The sequence below is a fragment of the Trichosurus vulpecula genome, chromosome 2 (assembly GCF_011100635.1).
Source record: "Trichosurus vulpecula isolate mTriVul1 chromosome 2, mTriVul1.pri, whole genome shotgun sequence".
NCBI classification, from domain to species: Eukaryota; Metazoa; Chordata; class Mammalia; order Diprotodontia; family Phalangeridae; genus Trichosurus; species Trichosurus vulpecula.
The window spans coordinates 126,658,701-126,680,508 of record NC_050574.1 but is presented as its reverse complement, the minus strand read 5'-3'; the positions used below and the strand labels follow the sequence as shown (position 1 = coordinate 126,680,508).

The window sequence follows — 21,808 nt, the reverse complement described above, 5'->3', positions numbered from 1 at the left end:
TGGAGACAAATCTTAGCAGTTATAGACAAGGACCTCATACTTTTTTTTGTCAATTACATGCTCAGTTCTAAGATACCCAACACCTATTATAGATCAATGCAGGGCAACTGTAAGAAATAACTTCATTCCTAAGCCTGAATTAGATAAGAATTGAAATGGAGAAGTTAATAAAATCTGAAGAAGGAAAAGTTGAAGAACCTGAAGATATTGAAAACCTACACTTAACACAGGTTCGAAGAAATTTTACCTATGCTTCTCAAGTTCCTACAGTCTCCTTTAAAAAAACAGTGAATTGTTTAGTGCTGTGTGAGTGCGTGTGTGTGTGCGTGTGAGTGCATGTGCGTGTGCTATTTTTGACTCCTTAGATCACCTTTTTTTTTTAGCTTTGGTTTTCAATTGTTGATTATGATTATCAAGAATTTCTGATATGCATTGGTTTTCTGAATTCCATTCTACATACTTCTTTCTTGTTGCCTCTAACCATGATATTGTTGTTAGGGATGTTATTAGGAATGTTTAAAAGGATAGCAAGAATAATACCAATATCTTGAATGATTTTGCAAAGGGGATAGGCATACTTTGATTGGAATTTTAAAAAGCCAATTTTTGTGTTGGACAGCATGAATCCAACTGGTAGACCAACTGTACCAAAACAATAATTTTAAAAAGCTGATATCTCATATAACCATCATAAATGAGTATATTCTCCAACTATATTTGACAGAGGGTACAAATGCTTCAGGACCTGCACATGATAGTGTATGCTGTGTCCAATATTATAGTATGAATCATGGAAGGAATGGTATGGATCATAGGAAGATGGAAGGAAGATGGAACTATGTTGAAATATTTCTACAAATAGGCATGAAACGGAAGATGTGGTTTGAGAAAATTATTTAAAATATACAGAAAGGCATTGGGAGATGACATCAATACTTAGAAGGTATGCATGGTAAAAAGCCTGAACAACAAATACCATTATATGTAATGGAATTCAGAAACACAAGCTAGAAGCAATCTAGGAAGTCAAAACAGCACAAAAACCCCACTATAAACAATTTAACACCATTAAAAAAAGAGAATGTAGAGGTTTGAGAAGTAAAAAAACTGGAGGAGAGGGAACTCCTTAAACAGAAGGATATAGAAAATTTCTAGTTGTCTCTCTGGTAAAAAAAATAATACAATTGAAGTATAAGTCGAATCAAACACAAAAGAGAAAGCTTATATACAATTAATATAACGAATGACAGTCATCAAGGGCAATGACTGAAAGGGTAGTTAGGTACTATAGTAGGAAGAGCACTGGAGTTAGGAGTTAGAAAAACTTCAGTTCAAATCCTGCTTCAAATACATATTATCTGTGTGACCCTGGGCCATCACTTAATCTCTGTCACCCTCAGTTTCCTCATCTGTAAAATGGAGATAACATCTACCTTCCAGGGTTGTTGTGAAGATCAAATGAAATAACACATGTGAAGTACTGTGCAAACCATAAATGGGGTGGTGGTGGAAGGACAGGGAACAAGCATTTATTAAGCACCTACTATGTGCCAAGTACTGTGCCAAATGCTTTACAAATACTATCTCATTAACTACTTATTATTATTATCAGTTTGGTAGGTATTTAATAAGTCACTTATATGTCACAACATTTATACTACTGTTACTGAAAATCACAAAGTCTTTGACTTTGGTCCATACCCATAGCTTAACCATGTATTGCAAATATACAAAATAGACCCAAGTCAGTGAGAATGCAAGATTATTTGATGTCCATATGTAAAACTATTCTTCATTTAAAACACACCACCAACAAAATAATATCAAGAACAAACAACATAAAATGTGGCATCTATAGATAGATAGTTCAATCCTCTTATGGTTTTGTCTAATCTTAAACCCATTATCGTCACTTCTGAGTAGAATTGAGAATGGTTTTCAGGATAAAGAGGGAGTTGCACCAAAACACCATATTAATCATTTAATGTACAGAGATGACATCAAGTTATAATAGTGCCACTGAAAAAAACCACACTAAATAGCCACTTTGTCTAGTGAAAACTTTCTCCAACAATACTGAAATGTCATTTGGGTTCCATAAGTGAAAATTTCATTGGGTGTACCAAGAAAGAATAGAGATTGAATCCTTTAAGCTTGAAACTGGAGGTCAAATGAACCAATAGAGGAGGGCAATACTTATAAAACATCTTGGTCTTCTCCAGGGAAGACATATTAAGCACGACTCTATAGAGGAGAAAGCTACGGTTGTATAAGTTAAGAGAGTGACTGGTATAATAAAATCAAGGCTTAATAGAAAGAACACATTTAGGGCAATTAGTTCTTCTGTTGTGCCAGTCTTCATGTAAAACTTTGGCTTGGTGAAGTAAACGACAATGGATCTAAAAGGTGTCCAAATAAAATCCCTTACAATGTTTACAAACCACAGAGTTATGGCAGGTAGAGAAAGATTAATACTTCCTTGTTAAAAGAGGAGGAAGAAAACTGATAGATGTGCTCAGAGTGAGCAATAAACAGGTTAACAATTTACAAAAATAACTTAGTAAAAAAAAAGGATACCACTTCTTTTCAAAAAGCAATAGTAAAGCCTGGCAACATGTAAACACCATTGGATCTGCTGAATATTATCTCTAGATGGAGTCTATGAAATGGTTAAGATGCAAACAAGAGCATAATGCAAAGGTGCTCAAAGGATGATGTCCACATGAACTCAACCAACGATATGCTGCTGACAAAGAAAATTTTAACAAATGGTGGTCATGCGGATTTCTTTATAGAAATGAAGAGCTATATGATAGCAATTCAGGATCATAACATTGCCACCAGAAATTATAGAAAAAACTATTAAGAAGCTTAGATTTGTTTGATCAATGCAGATTATGCAATGAAGTGGTGGAAACTGCAACATATCACTGCAGGTTGCAAAAATTTATCATCTTCTGAATACGTAGAGAGACATGATCAAGTAGTTTGAATTATACACCAGAAATTTGCAATAGTTTACAAATTTACAGACAATAAATCCTTATACTACAAATACAAAACTAAAAACATCCTTGAGAATTAAAAACTGTATTGGAACTAGAGCCCGAGCACAAAAAGAACTGTTGACCACAATCACCTGGACCTAACATGGCTCAAAAATTTAAGAACAACATTTTGAACAGATGTCACCTCACCAAATGTCCATAATCTTCAAGCTATATGGAGCAAAAAGCTTTTAAATAGAAATTCAGCAGAAGAAATCAAAATCAGGGGCAGCTAGGTGGCGCAGTGAGTAGAGCACTGGCCCTGGAGTCAGGAAGTCCTGAGTTCAAATTTGACCTCAGACACTTGATACATACTAGCTGTGTGACCTTGGGCAAGTCACTTAACCCCAATTGCCCTGTCCAAAAAAAAAAAAAAGAAACGAAAATCATATGGAAACAGGATGAGGCACATGCCAATCCCATTATCTTGTTTATTACTGAGGTGGTCCTGAAGACAAACCTTTAGAAATGGAACTTAAATACAATTTCAAAAATTCAATTACAGAACCATCATATTGTCCCCTTGTGCAGTGGTCTACATAAGATTAAATGGAAAAGAATAATAACAGGATAGTGACTTCTAAGACTGTTTCTCTCTGAATCCCTTTGAAAAAGAGGAGAACAAGATGAATTGCAACAATACTAATATATATATATATATATGTATATATATGTATAGCTCAAGGTTTGCAAAGTGCTTTACATATATTATGTCATTTGATTCTTGCAACAACATTGGGAGGTAGGTTATTACTGTCCCCACTTTACACATGAGGAAACTGATACACATAAAGGTTAAGTGATTTAAAGTGAGGGTATTTAAATGTCTTTAGCGTCCAGGTCTTTCCGAGTCCACGTTCATTTCTCTATCTACTACCTCAAAGAAGAGAGCAAAACGTGTGTGTGTGTGTGTGTGTGTGTGTGTATCCCCTTTGTGACTCACCAGTCATAAGTTGTTACTGCCTTTGGTGGGCAGTGAGAGGCCACGTCTAATACCCTACATAATTTACCTTTCTATAATAGCATCTTAAGGCTTACAAAGCACTTTCCTTACAACTTCCCGTGGGGCAGGTAGTGACAATATCATCATTCATTACAAGTGAAAAAACTGAGGCTGAGCATTACTTGTCCCAAGGTCACACAGCTATTAAGTGTTGGAACCAGGACTTGAATCCATGTCTTCTTACTTCAAGTGCTCTTTCTAAGCCATTATATGGTATTTATTGGAAAAGCCCAGTGATCAACCATGGATCAGATAGCTAGGTGGCACAGTGCATAAAGCACTGGACCTGGAGTCAGGAAACCCTGAGTTCAAAGCCAGCCTTAGACACTTATTAGCTGCATGACCCTGGGTAAATCATTTAATCTGAGTTAGCCTCAGTTTCCTCATCTGTAAAATGGAAATGATGATGACACCTATCTCCCAGGGTTGTTGTGGGGATCAAATGAGATAATATGTGTAAAGTGCTTTGTAAACCTTAAAATGCCATATAAATGGTAATTATCATTATCATTACGGTATAGGTGATCCAAAATATTGATTGACTTTGGAGTCAAGTTTGGACTCTTTCATATTTGATTTTGGAATGCAATTTATGGTCTACATTTCCCTCAGCATCTTTATATTCTTAATCTTACTGTGTTTAGGTAGAGAATAGAGTAAGTCTGCTTTTTGGAAGCTCACAGATGTATCTTTTCTGAAAAGAGGGATGAAGTTTGTTGTAAAACATTTGCTGTGGATGATACATATAGTCAAGAGAGGGCCTTGAAATGTGGCCTCTTGTCTCTCACTGGGGGGAGTCGTAAACAAAGTTGATTTGTGGAACATTTTGATACCTGAGTAACCACACTGGTGATGAGCCCCTGATCTATATATCCAACCTTAGTCTATCTCATGAACTTCAGGCCCACTTTAGCAACTGGCTTTGAATATCTGGAACTGAATGTCCCATAGATATCTCAAACTCAACTTGTCCAAAGTAGAACTCGCTATATTTTACCCTAAACCCTTCTCTCTTAGCTCCCTTATTACTGTTGAGGGTACCATTATTCTCCTAGGCTCTCAACCTTAGTTGGTACCACTGTACTCCTTGGCTCTCGACCTTGGTTGGTACTATTATCCTCTTAGGCTCTCAACCTTGATTGGTACCACTATCCTCCTAGGCTCTCAACCTTGGTTGGTACCACTATCCTCCTTGGCTCTCAACCTTTGTTGGTACCACTATCCTCCTAGGCTCTCAACCTTGTTTGGTACCACTATCCTCCTTGGCTTTCAACCTTGGTTGGTACCACTATCCTCCTAGGCTCTCAACCTTGGTTGGTACCACTCTCCTCTTTGGCTCTCAACCTTGGTTGATACAACTATCCTCTTAGGCTCTCAACCTCGATTGGTACCACTATCCTCCTAGGCTCTCAACCTTGGTTGGTATCACTATCCTCCTAGGCTCTCGACCTTGGTTGGCACCACTATCCTCTTAGGTTCTCAACCTTGGTTGGTACCACTATCCTCCTAGGCTCTCAACCTTGGTTGGTACCATTGTTCTCCTTGGCTCTCAACCTTAGTTGGTACCACTATCCTCTTTGGCTTTCAACCTTGGTTGGTACGACTATCCTCTTTGGCTCTCAACCTTGGTTGGTACCACTATCCTCCTTGGCTCTCAACCTTGGTTGGTACCACTATCCTCCTAGGCTCTCAACCTTGGTTGGTATCACTATCCTCCTTGGCTCTCAACCTTGGTTGGTACCACTATCCTCTTTGGCTCTCAACCTTGGTTGATACAACTATCCTCCTAGGCTCTCAACCTTGATTGGTACCACTGTCTTCCTTGGCTCTCAACCTTAGTTGGTACCACTATCCTTCTAGGCTCTCATCCTCAGCTCCTCACTCTCACTCTGCCCCAGCTATTACCAAATCTTGTCATTTCTACCTTCACAACATCTCTTGTATATTTTCTTTCTACTTACACAGCCAACACCCTTGTATTGGCTTTCATCACACTCAGGGAAAATGGAACTCTATTCTTTGTAAGCTGCAATGATCTTGCCCTTTATTCTCACCTGGGAACATCCTCCCACCACACTGGACCCCTTCTCCCACTGGTAAGTTCCTTCTGGGGGCCCTCATTTTAGAGACTGGCCCAGCCCACCCATGCTTCCTTCCCTTCCCTGCCTTCAAGAAGTTCATATTCTAATGGGGGAGATAATGTGTAGATAGCTAGGTACATATAAGATATAGACAGAATAAATGAAAGTAATCTGGGAGGGGAAGGCACTAGCAACTAGAAGAACTAGAAAGGGCCTCTTGCAGAAAGGTGGGATTTGAGCTGGGTCTTGAAGGCCACCAAAGAAACTAAAAGGTAGAGGTGAAGTGACAGAGCATCCTAAGTATGGGGTACACAGCCAATGCAAAAGTAAGGAGATGAGAGATGGAGTGGTTGATCTGGAGGAATTCCAAGTAGGTCAGTGTGACTGTATCATAGAATGTGTGAAGGGAGTAAGAGGTCAGGAGACTGGGAAGGTAGGAAGGAGCTAGGTTCCAGAGTCCACTACCCCACCTTTCTCTCTTGCTTCCATCCCCTTTCATGTTATTGTTCAGCAGTTTTTCAGCCATGTCTGACTATTCATGACCTCATTTGGGATCTTCTTGGCAAGGATATTAGAGTGGTTTGCCATTTCCTTCTCTAGATCATTTTACAGATGAGGAAACTGAGGCAAACAGGGTTAAGTGACTTGCCCAGGGTCGCATAGCTAGTAAGTGTCTGGGGCCAGATTTGAACCCAGGAAAATGAGTCTTCCTGACTTTTGGCCCAACACTCATTCTATCCACTGTCCCACCTAGCTATCCCCTTTCATAGGACCATAGATTTACAGCAGAAAAGGACCTTAGACCAACCCCTTCATTTTACAGGTGGGGAACTGAATCCAAGAAAGGTGAAGTGACCTGCCCAAATAACCACACAGGTAGTAAATAGCAAAGTTGCAATTCAAACCCAGGTTCTCTGATTCCAGTTCCATCCCTCCTTTTAAAAATAATAGCTGTGGGCGGCTAGGTGGTGCAGTGAGTAGAGCACCGGCCCTGGAGTCAGGAGGACCTGAGTTCAAATCTGGCCTCGGACACTCGACACCCTTACTAGCTGTGTGACTTTGGGCAAGTCACTTAACCCCAATTGCCCTGCCTTTCCCCCTGCAAAAAGATAAAAAAATAATAAAAATAATAGCTGACATTTAGATAGCATCTTAGGGTTTGTACAGCACTTTACCATATTGTCTTATTTGAGCTTCCCAACCATCCTGGGAGGTAGGTGCTATAATTATCCCCATATTACGGATGAGGAAACTGGATCTCAGAGAAAAGAATTGACTTTCCCATTAGGAATTGTCTCTGGTAGAATTTTAGTCAAGGTCTCCCCTGGGTTAAATCTAAAATCTCAAATTATTCACCATGCTATCCTTCTTTTCTTGAATACTCTCCACTGTACCATGGTTACTCCTTTCCTTTCTTTCCTTTCCCCTTCTTTTCTTATCCCTTCTTCTGCACAAATTGAATGAGCAAGGGACAGGCAAAGGAGTTTGCTCAAAGCTGAGGTAGGCTTAGTGGAGAGGCTCAAGGTCAGGGCTCATAGGACTCTACTTTTTTTTTCTCTCTCAAGCCCCATTCCATAACACGAGCCATTTCCCATCCACCACTTGCACATACAGATGAATAAATGAATCAGAAAGTATTTATCAAGCAGTTACTATACATCAAGTATTGATACAGAGATATAACTGGGCAGGTTACTTCCCCTGTCTTGGACTCTGTTCCTCATCTGTAAAATGGGGGTGGGGTGGGTCTAAGGTCTTTTCCTGCTGTAAATCTATGGTCATCTATAAGAAGATGGATGCAAGAAGAGAGAAAGGTAGGGTAGCATACTTTGGAACCTGTCCCCTTCCTACCTGTCCAGTCTTCTGACATCTTACTCTCTTCTACACATTCTGTGATTCAGCTGCGCTGACCTGCTTAACTCTCCCCCATGCTCCACACCCAGTGATTCCAGGCTTCATTGTTTCCTCTCTTACTGACTCAGTTCCAGAATTGCTGGTGGTGGAAAGTAGAAAGAGTGGCTATCAGAATGACCAGGCTTGAGAAGGATCAGGCAGGGTAGTCGACAAGTCTGTAAGAATTTGTTAAGCACCTACTATGTATCAGGTACTGTGTTAATCCTGGGAGATACAAAGAAAGGAAAAAAAATCTCAAAGCAAAATACTGTGATAGAATGTGTGTCTAAATGTTTATGAGAAAAACTGTGAGAGTAAGAGTGTGAGAGAGAGAACCTTTGGCAGTAAATGTGTATGTGTGAGTGCAAGTGAGTGTATGTGAGACTGAATGTGTGTGTGATAATGAATAAGAGTGAATTAGTGAGGTTAGAGCCTGTCCAAGGGGAAAGCGAAGGAGGTATAGGTGTGAGTGGGTATGGACACAAATGTTGGGGACTGAGAATGAAGAGAGGAAAAAGGGACAAATGAAGACGATTGAAAGGTTGGCAGGGAAAATGAAAATGCCTATATTTGTGACCACAGGGAATTAGTTTTATTTTGTGTTCCCCACAAGCTTCTTTAGGAAAGAAGAGATACAGAGAAAATAAAAATCTCTTGCAGTTCGGTTATAAATTTCATATTTGTTCATGTAGCTAGCTGGCCTTTACTACCCTGCCCCACTCTGAGGATAGAACTTTCAAGTAAACTTGACATGATAGAATGTGATAAGTTCATTGTATGAGATTGACATTGTAACCCATATACCCATAGGTATATGGATGTAGCAAGGCATGAATCTTCTAAAGAGTTTAGAATGCTTTCTCTCTCCTCCCTGGCTTGTGAGACAGAGTTGGGATGTTTAATCTAGGTCTAGAATGTTAGAGTGATTTGTTCATGGCCACATGGCATATTAGGAACAAAATTCAGAAATGGATCTTGTAGCATATCCCCACATCTCAGAAGTGTAACTAGGAATACTTTTGAATCTGAGACGAAGTGTGGGGGGAATCACTTGTGTGGGAGCCTGAAGGAAGAAAACATGCTTCAACATCACACCGTTGGTGCCCCTTAATTTTTAGCACTGAGGGCAACCCCCCAGTTGCCACACCCTAGTTATGGCTATGTGACATCCTTACCGCTGGACTACCATGGCAGTTACTATTGTGAAACCTCTAGGTGCTAGAAAGTACCAGCAATTCAGCAGCAAATGCTGGGAATCCCCTTATTCATAGAAGAAAAGGAAATGACAAGAAAAAGGAATCTCAGAGTGAGAGCTTATCTCTCCTGCTGACAGGAGGAAGATAAGCATCAAATAGAGTACAATTTCAATAAGGCTTCTCACAGCCCTTCCAGCGCAGGCAGAGTTAGCCAGGCTCTTTCCTTCCCCTCGTTCTTTGGCTGGGCCATGTAGATTGATTGCCTACTTTTATTAAGGACAAAGTGCTTTTTGATAGTGTAAGGAAAGCTGCTCCCTGGGGCAGGGATTCCAGCCCCCTGTGCTCCCTGTGCATTGATCACCCAGGCTCGTGTGTCCTGAGTTGAACAGAGCAGAGTGGGGACTTTGCCGAGGGATAAAGGCACTGAGATTCTAAAGGGAGGGAACTCCCACACCCTGTCTGGCCAGTTTTCTGCAGAACCTGGAGCTCTCGGATTTTCTAAACCTTCTCCCATTGTCCAAGAGAGACTATGTACCGTTCATTTACCTCCCCAGCAGCAGAGAATGTTCTTTGGAAAACTGCTCCTGGGAGCCCACTATGCAGTGCTTTGGGACATAGGCAAGGTAGGATTATATAATGGGAATGTTACACCAGTGCCTATATCCACAAACTTTCCTTAAATACAGACCAACTCTCCACCCTAATATTTCTTATGCAAAAATCTTCAATGGTTTCCCATTACCTCTAAAGTAAAATAGGGAATCTTCCACCTGGCATTTTAAGGCCCTTACAAACTGGAACCTAGTTAGCTTTTTGGTCTTTTTTCATATTTCTTCACACATTTTCCATTTCAGCAAAAGTGGCCTATTAGCTGTTTTCTCATACACAACATTTCATTTTGGATCTCCATGTCTTTGCCTAAATGCTACCCCACATTTGGAATGTATTCCCTCATTACCTCTACCCTGTAAAATTCTGAGTTTTCTTCAAAGCACAGTTCATATGCCATCCCTACAAAAGGCTTTTCCTGACCCATCAGCTATTAGCACTCTCACTATTGAAATTATCTTGTATTTCCTTGTCCGTGCTTTGAATGCATACACAGACACATACAGATACACACACACACACACACACACACACACACACACACACACACACACACTGAATGTATATATATTGTCTCCTTCTAGTAGAGTGTGAGTTCCTTGTAGACAAGATTGTAGAAGAATCTTCGCATTTGCATTCTCTAGATACCAGGGCACTGCTTTGCACAGATCTCAGAAACTCAAGTCCATCTGTGCTCTCACTTGCTTAGCTATCCACACTCAATACCCTGGGTGCCTTCCTTGAGTTGTCCTGACACCCTGAGGATAGTAAAGGAACTTGCATCTTGTCCATAGGTTATATTCCTCATCCTCTCCATGTCACCAACACATCTTTTCAACTTTTCGTTTCTTTGCTTACATCCTTTATAGAACTTTCCCCACGCAATCTCTTATTTGTAACGAGTTATAGCCTGCTCACAACCATCAAAGGCCTCTCTCTTGCCCTTCCAGTGACACTCAGCTTCAAATTTTCAGAGACTACAACATTCTGTGACTTATAGTCATATAACATCAACTGAAGAATATTGGTATTGGAAAGAAAGGTCTCTTTTTCATGAGGATGCTTGGGGTCATTAAAAGTGTACTGTTTTCTAAAGGCAATTGAGACCACTTTTATCCAGCTAAACTCTTGGCCTAATTAATTTTCCTTCAATTTCATATCATGGTATGGACAATAGGCATTTTTATCCACTTGGTTTTTCCTGTGTGGATGGTTAGGTCAAATTCTTTGGAGTAATTATGGATTTTATTTAGAAAGCTCTGTAGTGTTTTGGGGATTGATGTAATAAATCAATGTCCTTTGCAAATAGGAGCACCTGTATGACCAGGTATATAAATATTATACAATATAATTATTATATTATATAACAGATATAACAGAAATAATATAACATGATATATAACATAATAAATTATATATTATAATATATACATATATTACATATAATTATAATATATCACACATAAAATATCACATACAAAACTATTTATCTATATCTATATGACTATCTATAATAAATCCCTTTTAATTTGGACTTCAGTGGGTCTTCTCCAAAACAAGAGTAAACACCTTTGATGAGCATATACCTCCTTGCTTTATGTTTTCATTCATATTAATGGAAGGTCAATGAACAAGGTTATCTTTTCTTTCCTTCTTCCCTCCCTCCCTCCTCCCCTCCTTCCTTTCCTCCCTCCCTTCCTTCTTTCCTTCCTTCCTTCTTTCCTTTCTTCCTTCTCTCCCTCCCAGTATCTTTATTCTTCTTAGGCTGCAAGTACAGCAGCCACTCATATCTAATCCCCAAAATGATTGGCACAAAAACTTTAACTAATCTGTTTTTCTGACCTGAGCCATTTTGCCTCTCTTTAGGCATCCTGGTGTCCCTTCATTCCTGGGGCCACACCGTTTTGATGCTGGACTTAATGCACATATTTGATCAGCTTTAGGCCTGTTGCAGGTCAGATTCCTGAACTCAAGGGGTCCACCAGCCTTAGCCTACCCAGGTTCAGGGACTACAGGTGTGTACTACCATGCCTGGCTCTGTTATTAGATCTTCCAGATTTTGACAAATGCTTGGGAGACACCTTTATGAATGAGAGCTTTTAAGATGGCGTTTTGTTCTACCAAATAAAATGTTGTGTTTTTTTTTAAATCAGTAAACAAATAACAAGCGCTAGGATTTTGTGTTCTTTACATCTTTTAGTCAATTGTATGATGTGAATAGTGCTTGTGAAAGTTTCCTGTTTTCTTTTAATACTGTCATCAATTCCATGTTAAGGATCTTCTCATTAGGAAAGTAGGCCTATAGTAGTAGTAATGATGTTTTCTCAGTTGCCTTTTTCTATGTTAATAAAATATAATTTCCCTCCACATTTTTACATCTAACCCTACTTCAGATGCCTTGAGACTTGATCCCTCAAAATTATGTCACTTCTAGCATAGATCTCCTTTGCTTATAATTGGTCTAGTCAAGCTGCCTTAGGGTAGTTAAATGGTGCAGTGGATATACTGCCAGGCCTGGAGTCAGGAAGACTCATCTTCTTGAGTTCAAATCTGGCCTCAGACATTTGCTAGCTGTTTGACCCTGGGCAAGTCGCTTAACCCTGTTTTCCTTAGTTTCTTCATCTGTAAAATGAGCTGGAAGAAGGAAATGGCAGACTGCTCCAGTATCTTTGCCAAGAAAACCCCAAATGAGGTCACAGTCAGGCATGACTGAAAAATGACTGAACAGTAACAAGGTGCTTTTCCATCTTTATCCTCTTCCATGCCATCTCCATTTCTTCTATAAACACATCTGGGATTGTGAAGAGTATATATGTGGTAGCCCCACTGTCCTTGTTGGTAAAAAAAAAGTTTTGTTGTACAAATTCCTGCAGATCTTTTCCATCTTTGGTTTGTTTGTTGTCTTCTTTCCAGTTTCATCCTTAAACATCTTAGAGATAACTTATTTAGTTGGATCTTATTCTAAGATTTCTTAAAAAAAACTTTTATTCCATTGCTTTGTGTTTTTTTGTGAGTTGATTTTTATTACCACCGTCCTTCACCACAAGATTTGAAAAGTGTATTTATATTTGAGACTGATATTGCCTTCAGTTACCACATTTTTATGCTTGGTGAGTAAGTTAAGTGTTTGCTGATTAAGTCGGATTTTAGGTTCTTTTGGTTATGACAATTTATTTACATTGGTTAAACATATATATGCAATTATTCAAATAAGTGCTGATGTACTTTTTTCTATCCATTTCCAATTTTTTGACATCGATAACTTATTTCAATAGGTCAGGTTGGATTTATTTTAGTGTCATGTCACATCTTTTAAAAATTTGTTCTTTCTTCTGGCATTGTATTAATTTCGTTCTCTAGCAAGTTCGTGGTATGAGTGTAAAGACAGATTATTCAGGGATGATGCCCATATCAGTAATGTGTCATTTCCTGTTTGTCAAAATAGAATTAATTTCCTTTTTTATTTGTGTGATGTTACTCAGTGTTTGTCATATCTAGTACCCACTGATTCTTTCCTTGAAGAGAGTATTCATAATGTGGAGATGTAAGGCTTCTGTGTGGCCTACAAGTTTCTGACCTCACTCATTTCTTCTCCATGACTCATATTCTCCAATGTATTTCTGGCCATCTTAACCTACTGTCATCTTTCTACCGAAGTCACTAGCTATCAAAGCGTAGGTTGACTTAATTTGGAGGATCTTAATGAACTCCTTGAAGAATTCCTCTACCTCTTCATCCTCTGTAACAGATATTGGTGCATAAGCTTCAATTATTTGCATATTGGTCTTTTTGTATGCAGTTTTCATGAGAACTATATTACGAAATGAAATGTCCCAAGAATCATGTCTCTTCTTATCTTTGGGTACATGATAAAACCAACTCTGTTAATTCCTTTATTTGTCTTCACAGAAGTACCTTTCCTTTTTTGTTTTGATTTCATTTATAGCAAGAATGTTAAGATTGATATAATTCAGTTCCTTCAGTAAGATGCCCACATATTGATTACTAGATAAGAGTCTTACATTGAGAGTAACAATAGCTAAGTTAATGTTTATAGATTGTCTAAAAATTGTATTTCTTGGCATCCTCTGGCCCCCTTTCCTGACATTCTGTCACTTCAGAAGCAGAAGGGGATCACATAAGACTGAGGGCCATTTACCAAATGGCCAACCTACTAGTGATGAGCCTCTCTGTACTTAGCAAGGCTGGTCCTTGGAAAGCAGCCTCAATCTAACACTGGGACCATATTTGTAGTCTTTCCCGCATGATGGAACCTGCTAGAACTTGTGCTCTGTGGGCAGAGCCTCCTAGATCCCACAGTTATCTCTATATTATGATTATGCATCAGAGGACACTGAATAACCTTGAACAGAATAGATGCTAAAGAGATATTTGTTTAGTTGAACTGAATTTACCAAGTGATGTTAATGGGATTTGAATATATGATCATAATCCTATGTTCTATGGTTATAGTGCAAACAATACCTATTTAAAAGATATAAGGACAATGTAGTTAAGAGGGAGGGTGGGATAGTGGAGAGAGGAATGGCATCAGAGCCAGGAAGACCTGAGCTTAAGTCTCCCCTCCAGCACATATGGCTGTGTGACCCTGGGCAAGACATGTAACCTCTTAGCACCCTAGGCAACCCTTTGAGACTATAGATTGCACAGCTATTGCTGATTTCCATCAGTAAACTGGCATGTCCTTACTAGCAGTTCCCTACACCAATAAAATCACAGGCCTTTAAAAAATGGCGGGAGGTGGGTGGGGGAGGAGAAGAAGAGTATAAAAAAAATCCCTTTCATTTGTATTGCGATTTTCACTTTTAAAACATGCTCACATCTATTATCTCATTTGTTCTTCACAACTGTATGTGGTAGGTAGGGCAGGTATTATTATCCCCATCTGACAGAGGAGGAAACTGGGACACAGAGTGCTGGGGTGACTTGAATTAGAATGTTTGTGTTGTGAGGGACCTGAGAGGCCACGGAGTCCACCCCTCTCATTTCATAGATGAGGAAAACGAGGCTCAGAGACGGCAAGTGATTTGAATCAGTGGAAGAAGATGGGAAGAGTGTCTCTGTCAGCTAGGTGGTACAGTAGATACAGCGCTGGGCCTGGAGTCAACTCCAGCCTCAGACACTGACTAGCTGTGTGACCCTGGGCAAGTCACTTAACCCTGTTTGCCTCAGTTTCCTCAACTGGAAAATGGAGATAATAATAGTACCTACCTCCCATAACTGCTGTGAAGATCAAATGAGATAATCTTTGTAAAGCACCTTGCACAGTGCCTGGCACACAGTTGGTGCTTATTCTCTTCTCAGGTAGGTCAGGGTCCTCCTTTCCTCTCCTCCCTTCCCCTCCCCTCCCCCCTCCTCTCCTTCTCTCCCCCCTTCCCTTCCCTCCCTCCTCCCCTCCCCTCCCCTCCTCTCTAACCCTCTCCCTTCCCCTACCTTCCTCTCTCCTCCTTTCCCCTCTCCTCTCCTTCCTCCTTTCCTCTCCTCTCCTTTCCTCTCCTCTCTTCTCCTCTCCTTTCCTCTCCTCTTCTTTCCTTCCCTTCCCTTTCCTTCCTTCTCTTCCCTTCCCATAAACATTTTTTTTGTATATATATGCTCATAGGATTCATAATTGGAAAGTATATCAGAGATCATTGCAAGCTTATAATCAGAAGTAACCCTTAGTGATCTAGGCTGACTCCTTCATTGTACAAATTAGTTAAGTGAAGCTCACACAGATGAAAAAGCTTGCCTTTGACAAAGATCATAAGTGGTGAGCTGAGATTTGAACCCAGAGCCTCTGGCTCCAAATCCAACACAATTTTCATTGTCCAGGAACAGACTATTTTTTTATGCTCCAGGACTAGCTTATTCAAATTCAGAAAGGCTCATCACAAGAAAGACTGGTTGTCACAGCTCATAAAGAATGTATGGAAGGATACCTATCTGTATCTGGGGAGTGAGTACCCATGTGGAGAAAGTCCTATATCTTCTGAAATATTAACCCACAACATATAAAAGACATGACTATATAGTAGTGAGACTGGTTGTTTAGGCTCACTCTCATTTGGCGGTCACTTATATTTACTCTTTGATGGCTGTTTGTCTTATCTAAACTGAATTCTAGAATCAGGGAACATTTTCTCTAGACAATATGCTTTATAGTACTTAGTATAATACCAAGGATGTTGCTTCCATTTAGGATACAACTTATATCTGAAAAAGTTAAAACCATAAATACGTCCTGTTCTCTAAACAAAATGGAGTTGACTTCTGCGTCATTGTTCATACTGTTTCTCAGAATGGTAGAATCACAATAGTCGCCATTTTCAGCTGCAGAAAAAAACCCTCCATTTACAAATGTAGCACTTAGGCTCAAGAAAATGAAGTGGCTTGTTTAAAATTACATAGCTATTTACTGAAAGATGGGAGATGAGGGTCCAACTCTCCTGACTCTTGCCCCTGGGTTCTTTCCAAACTATCTTTCTATGTTCTGCATTATTATGTCTTGTGAATATGGTTTATTATGTGTATATTAATGGATAAAAATATGCTATGTTGAAGTGTATATATGTGACATAAATACAATACTAAACAATATACAGATGTCATATGTCATACAAATAAGAATCAACCATAAGTCTTTTCCTGTAGGAGCTGTCTAGGGTCTGAGCTCCTTCAAGAAACTTTGTTCTGAGATGGCTCAAAGAAACACTCATTTGAGGGACTTCATTTCTCATAATTTGGAGTCTCTCCTTTCCTTCTACCCCTTTCCTTCCACCTCCTCTAGATGAAATCATGGTCAGCTAAGGGAGATGGACCAACTTAGTCCTGGAAAGGGAGACAATAAGGAAGTGAGTGTTTGGTGATTAAAGAGGACTCACTCTTGACGGTGAGGAACATGGACTTGCTGATGTCAGTGCCCACACCATTGCTGGCCTGGCAGAGGTAATAGCCAATGTCTTCCTCCAGCACATGTCGGATCAGTAGTGAGCTGTTGGGAAGGATCTGGATTCGGCCTGTGAGTGGAACAGGGTGGTACTGCTGAGGGTTCCCGCTACCTGGAAGGAGGTCCAAAGGGAAGCAGTTAGTAGGTAAACACTAGGTAACATTCAGAAATGTGAAGTTTCTCTTTTAAAGTATTATGAAGATTGGATAAGTCTAAAGTTTAGCTCTAAAAGCTTTTCCTTCACATCATAGAGAAATGCAGAAGAAACCCTAGGAGCCATTTTATAAAGTCACCCCACCCCACAAAATCTTTGTGTTGATGAAACTCCAAAAAGAAGTAAATAGTAGGAGTGGGCATCTTCAGACTCAGGGAAGACAATAGCATCAAGGATTTGCTCAGATTCACTTCTGTGCAGAAACTGAGCTGTCTCCAAGCCAGTGAGGGAATATTTTTTGAGATTTAGAGGTGAACATTAATCATTTAGAGACCTCTTGATCAATGGCAGACAATGGTAAATTTAAGAGAGAGACTGATGCCACAAAGAGTCCACATCAAAAGCAGGACTCCAAGCCTCTTAATAACCAAAAGGACTCCATATTGCTATAGTGCCTTAAGATTTATAAAGAAATGTCTCCAACTCCACCTCTGACTCTAACCCTAACCCTAACCCTCCGTCTCTGCCTCTGCCTCTAATCCTAAATCCGTTTCTAACCCTAACCTTAACTCTAAGGTCATGCCTCCAACTCCCACCTTCTTCCTTCCCCCCTCCAAAAACAAACAAAAAACCAAACAAAAAACCTTGCAAGGGAGGTAGTGCTAGTATTCTTTCATGACAGTTTTACAGATAGGACACTGAGGCTTAGAAAGAATGTAAGTTCCTGGAGGGCAAGGACTATTTCCCCAAAGTCTCACATAGTGCTTGGCATATAGTAGGTGCCTAATAAATATGATTGATAAAAGAAATTAGTTGACTATAACAAGTATTGAAGCTGGGATCTGAATCCAGATCTAATTTCAAGATCAGTGTTCTTTCTACTATATAATACTGTCTCTCAAGCTTCCTCTTACAGACATTATCAGTGAAAGAACCCTTGCAACTAAGAAAGCAAGGCTTCACAGAGGGCTTTGCAGAAGGGCTAGACCTTTTGAGGCTTCCCAGCTCAAATACGAAAGGATACCATTCAGAGATATGCTCAGCACTTTGTGCCATGAGCTCTAGCTCCTGGCTTTTCCCCTTGACTCTCAATGCCAATGTCTCTCAGGCCTCCCGAGAAGCCCCCTTCTGATATTTTCAGCATTATCCATGGAAGAGGAGTTTAATGTGAGGTCAGAGGAGTCCATGCGTCATGCCTGGGCTTGAGGAAGGACACTAGAATCTGACAGAACTGTGATCCTATGTAAGTTGATCAGAGACCAGGAAGAAGAGGAAAAAAACTGGCACCAGATGATTGAGAGAGAAGTGGCTTCATAGAAATCACCTAATGTAAGGTCAGTAAGGACCTTAGAGCTCACTAAAACAAACTTTCTCATTTTATATACAAAGAAATTGAAGCCTGGAGGGGTAAAATGATTTTTTGGATTCCTCCAAGTCAAACATTTAATTGAAGACTGGAACCCAGATCTTTGGATTTTTAGGTCAGCTTCTTTTCTAGTACAGCTATCCCTTCTAGATCAATGGGTTTAGGGATGCAGTGCCCCTGCAATTTGGAAAATGCATATATTTTTTTGGCACTCCCTTCATACCAGAGAAGTCTGAATTATTATGGTATTAAAAGATAAAATATATCGATATTATACAATACCATACACATATTTACGTATTTCTGAGTTTCCAAACACTTTCTGTGTCATCTGCTGGCCTTCACATGTCATCTGTGAAATCCCCCCCAAATTCCCATTTAATTTCTTATGGTGACCCACAATGCATTGAAACTGCAGTGGGAAAAGTCGTGATGTGGAAGAGATAACTGTATACTATCCTGCTTGAATATGTTTGGCTTCAGATCCTGACCTTACTGGAAAGTCTAAGCCCTTGACTCCAAGAGAAATTTATATATAATTTCTAGCAAATTCTACTCAAACCTATGCCCAGAGGTCTAAGGCTAAGACTGAAAAAGTTCTCTCTAGACACGTGAATATGGGTCTTTACATATGTTGCGTGGGCTGAGCTGGCAGTGGGCACCATAGAATAAGATACACCTTAAGGAAAAAAGACAGGTATAGACACCACCTGTATTAAAGTGGGGAAGGAGGGCAAGTTTCTTTTCATCTCAGAGCCTGGAGATTCCACTCCATTATATGTCAGGGTGGACAAAGAGAAGCAATGTCCATCTTGAGTGAACTTAATCCACTCAACTTTGGAACTCTTGCCCTGGGGCTTGACTGTTTAGTGAATGAGTGGCAGATATACCAAATCATGCTTCTCATCCCATCCAGCTGCCCACTCTAGCCACGTTCTTGCACCCACCCTGTGATGGCTAGCCACGCAGGTATCTCCCTTTCTCTTTGTACTTCCCTTCCTGCTTCCCCCTCCCACTCCAACCCCCACCTCTTTCCTGTTTTCTAACTCTTGCTCTGGGAGCCATAATCACATCAAAACTGCCATTGATTCTGGATAGAGTGTGTCAAATGACTATCCCATGCACCATCTCTGCAACTTCTCAGACAAAAAAACCTTCCTTTCCTGGTCACCATTTCCTTTATATATGTTTTGTCTCACTCTTGCAAGCTCCTGTCTCTCTGTTTTGTGTTGTATCCTCAGGACTTGGCACAGTGTCTGATACATAGTAAGCACTTAATAAATGCTATGCATTCATTCATACCATCAGAACCTTCTTTCCTTCTTAGCTTAGGGCTCCCTACCTGAGATAATTCACAGCCAAGGCCCTAGTGCCTACCTTTGGCATGCTTCCACATGACCTTGGGAGGTGGGTAGCCATCCACGGAGCAGTTTAGCACTCCAGCTTTGCCATAAATACCATCCTGGTTGTTGGGTTGCACCACAAAACGAGGTGGGACTAGAGAAGTTAGAGTGGGGAGAAGGGAAGAGAAAGGTTTAGTGGATCAGTAACTACTACAGACAAGCTTGCTTAGGGCTTGACAACCTGAATCTTAAGGGGGAAGACACCACCCTTTCCAATGTCAGGCTATGGTCAACCATGACCACATCTCCTGGATAGGGCTAGAACTTATTTCCCTGTATTGACATTCATTTGTAGAGATAAAGAGTCTTTTCCTCTATAGTTCCTAAAGTCCTGCTATATTGAGGGTCTTTGTAAGTCAGGATTAAGAGAAGTTACCTCAACAGTCAATCACAGTTCCTCTATCTCTATGACCATGGGATTGTCTCTGTACTCCTTCCTATCTCCTGCCCTTCTCCTGCATGGGGGTCTCACCTCGCACGATCAACTGCCGCTCACGGCTGACAGTGGCAGCATCATTGCTGGCAATGCAGGTGTAGTTTCCATTGTGATTGAGGGAGACGCTGGAGATCTGGAGGGAACTCATGAATTCCTTGCTCTCGATGGTCACCCCTGAGCCGGAGATGATTACTTGGCCATCCTTCCTCCAGGTGATCCGGATGGGCATGTCCCCAGAGGAGACCACACAGGGGATGTAGAGCAGCTGTCCGATGGAGGCAGGGGGAAACTCAAAGGGTTGAATCAGTGGGGGAACTGGACAAGCATGGCAAGAGAAGAGGCAAGAGGGAAATGATAGCATGAAAATCCGTCCTTAGCTACTACCCGTTCCCTTTCGGTTCCAGTTAGGGATATTCATTTGCATGCACTTTCCTATGGACTCTGGCATACCTCTGTCCTAAGATTGCTTCTTGCCTTAGTGGGAAGCATATTAAAAAACTCCTGATGGGGGCTAAATCCTTGCTTCAGAATCAAGGCCTCCTTGGTTACTCATCCCTTGCAGCTTATTCATCAAGTCCTGAGAAAATCCAAATTGTCTCCCAGACTGCTCACCTTGCCTTGCCCTTCATTATGTGTATCCTTGGTTCTTGTTTGCCTTCCTACCCAGTGTAGCCTTTCTGCTTATTGTCATGAATTACAACTCTCTATTTGCCCCCCAAGTTTATTTTGTGTTTGCATCTGGACCTCTGATTGACTGCTGGCCTATCACTAAGTCCGGATCCCCAATTTCCCTGTTGTTTCATGGTCCTTTTTGCCCCAGTTCCCTATCATACATCCACAGCCCACTACCTCCCATGGGATCAGTGCTGACAGATGTAATGAAACATGCCCCAGCCATGAGACTCTTCCCCATATGTTCCCCACACTGCCTTATTTATTCTTGTCTCTATCTCTGGAGCTCCCACTCTAATAGAAGGAGGAGAGACTGGGAGCTTGTTGCATATGTTGTTTCAGAAGGTCTTGGGTAAGAAAGAGATCCCACAGAGGAGCCCAGATAGAAAGACCACACAGAGGCCCCAGTTCCACAGTGGGCCCAGGTTGAGCAAACCTACAGTCAATCAGTCAATAAACATTTATTAAGCATCTACTATGTGCCAGGCACTGCATTAAGTGCTGGGGATATAAAGAAGGAAAAAGATAGTCCCTGCTCTCAAGGAGCTCACAATCTAATGGAGTTATACAGCATGCAAACCACTATGCATAAACAAGTCATATACCCTGATAAGTTGAAGATAGTCAATAAACTGAAGGCACTAGAATTAAGGGGGATCAGTTAATGCTTCCTATAGAAAGTGAGATTTTAGCTGGGACTTGAAGGAAACCAGGGAAGCCAGGAGGTACAGATAATAAGAGAGAGAAATCCTTTTCTGGGGGACAGCCAATAAAAAGTTTGAAACTGGGAGATGGAGTATCTTGTTTAGGGAATAACCAGGAGGCCAATGTCTCTGGATGTGTGTATGTGTGGTATATGTGTGTGTGTGTATGTATGTGTGTGTGTGTGTGTGTCTGTGTGTGTGTGTGTGAGAAAAATGAAAGGTTTAAAAAGACTGGAAGGGGGGTAGGTCTGGAGCTTTGAATGCCAAACAGAGGATTTTATATTTGATCTCAAAGATG

General features: G+C 40.6%; 1 protein-coding gene across 1 annotated transcript in view; it reads right to left on the bottom strand.

Annotated features, from left to right (window-relative positions):
* DSCAML1 (DS cell adhesion molecule like 1) overlaps positions 1–21,808 on the bottom strand; it is a 515,992-nt gene that overhangs the window by 81,780 nt on the left and 412,404 nt on the right. The window contains 3 exon segments of the mRNA XM_036742507.1: positions 16,711–16,887; positions 19,673–19,792; positions 20,171–20,449. Coding sequence (XP_036598402.1) covers positions 16,711–16,887; positions 19,673–19,792; positions 20,171–20,449 — 576 coding nt within the window.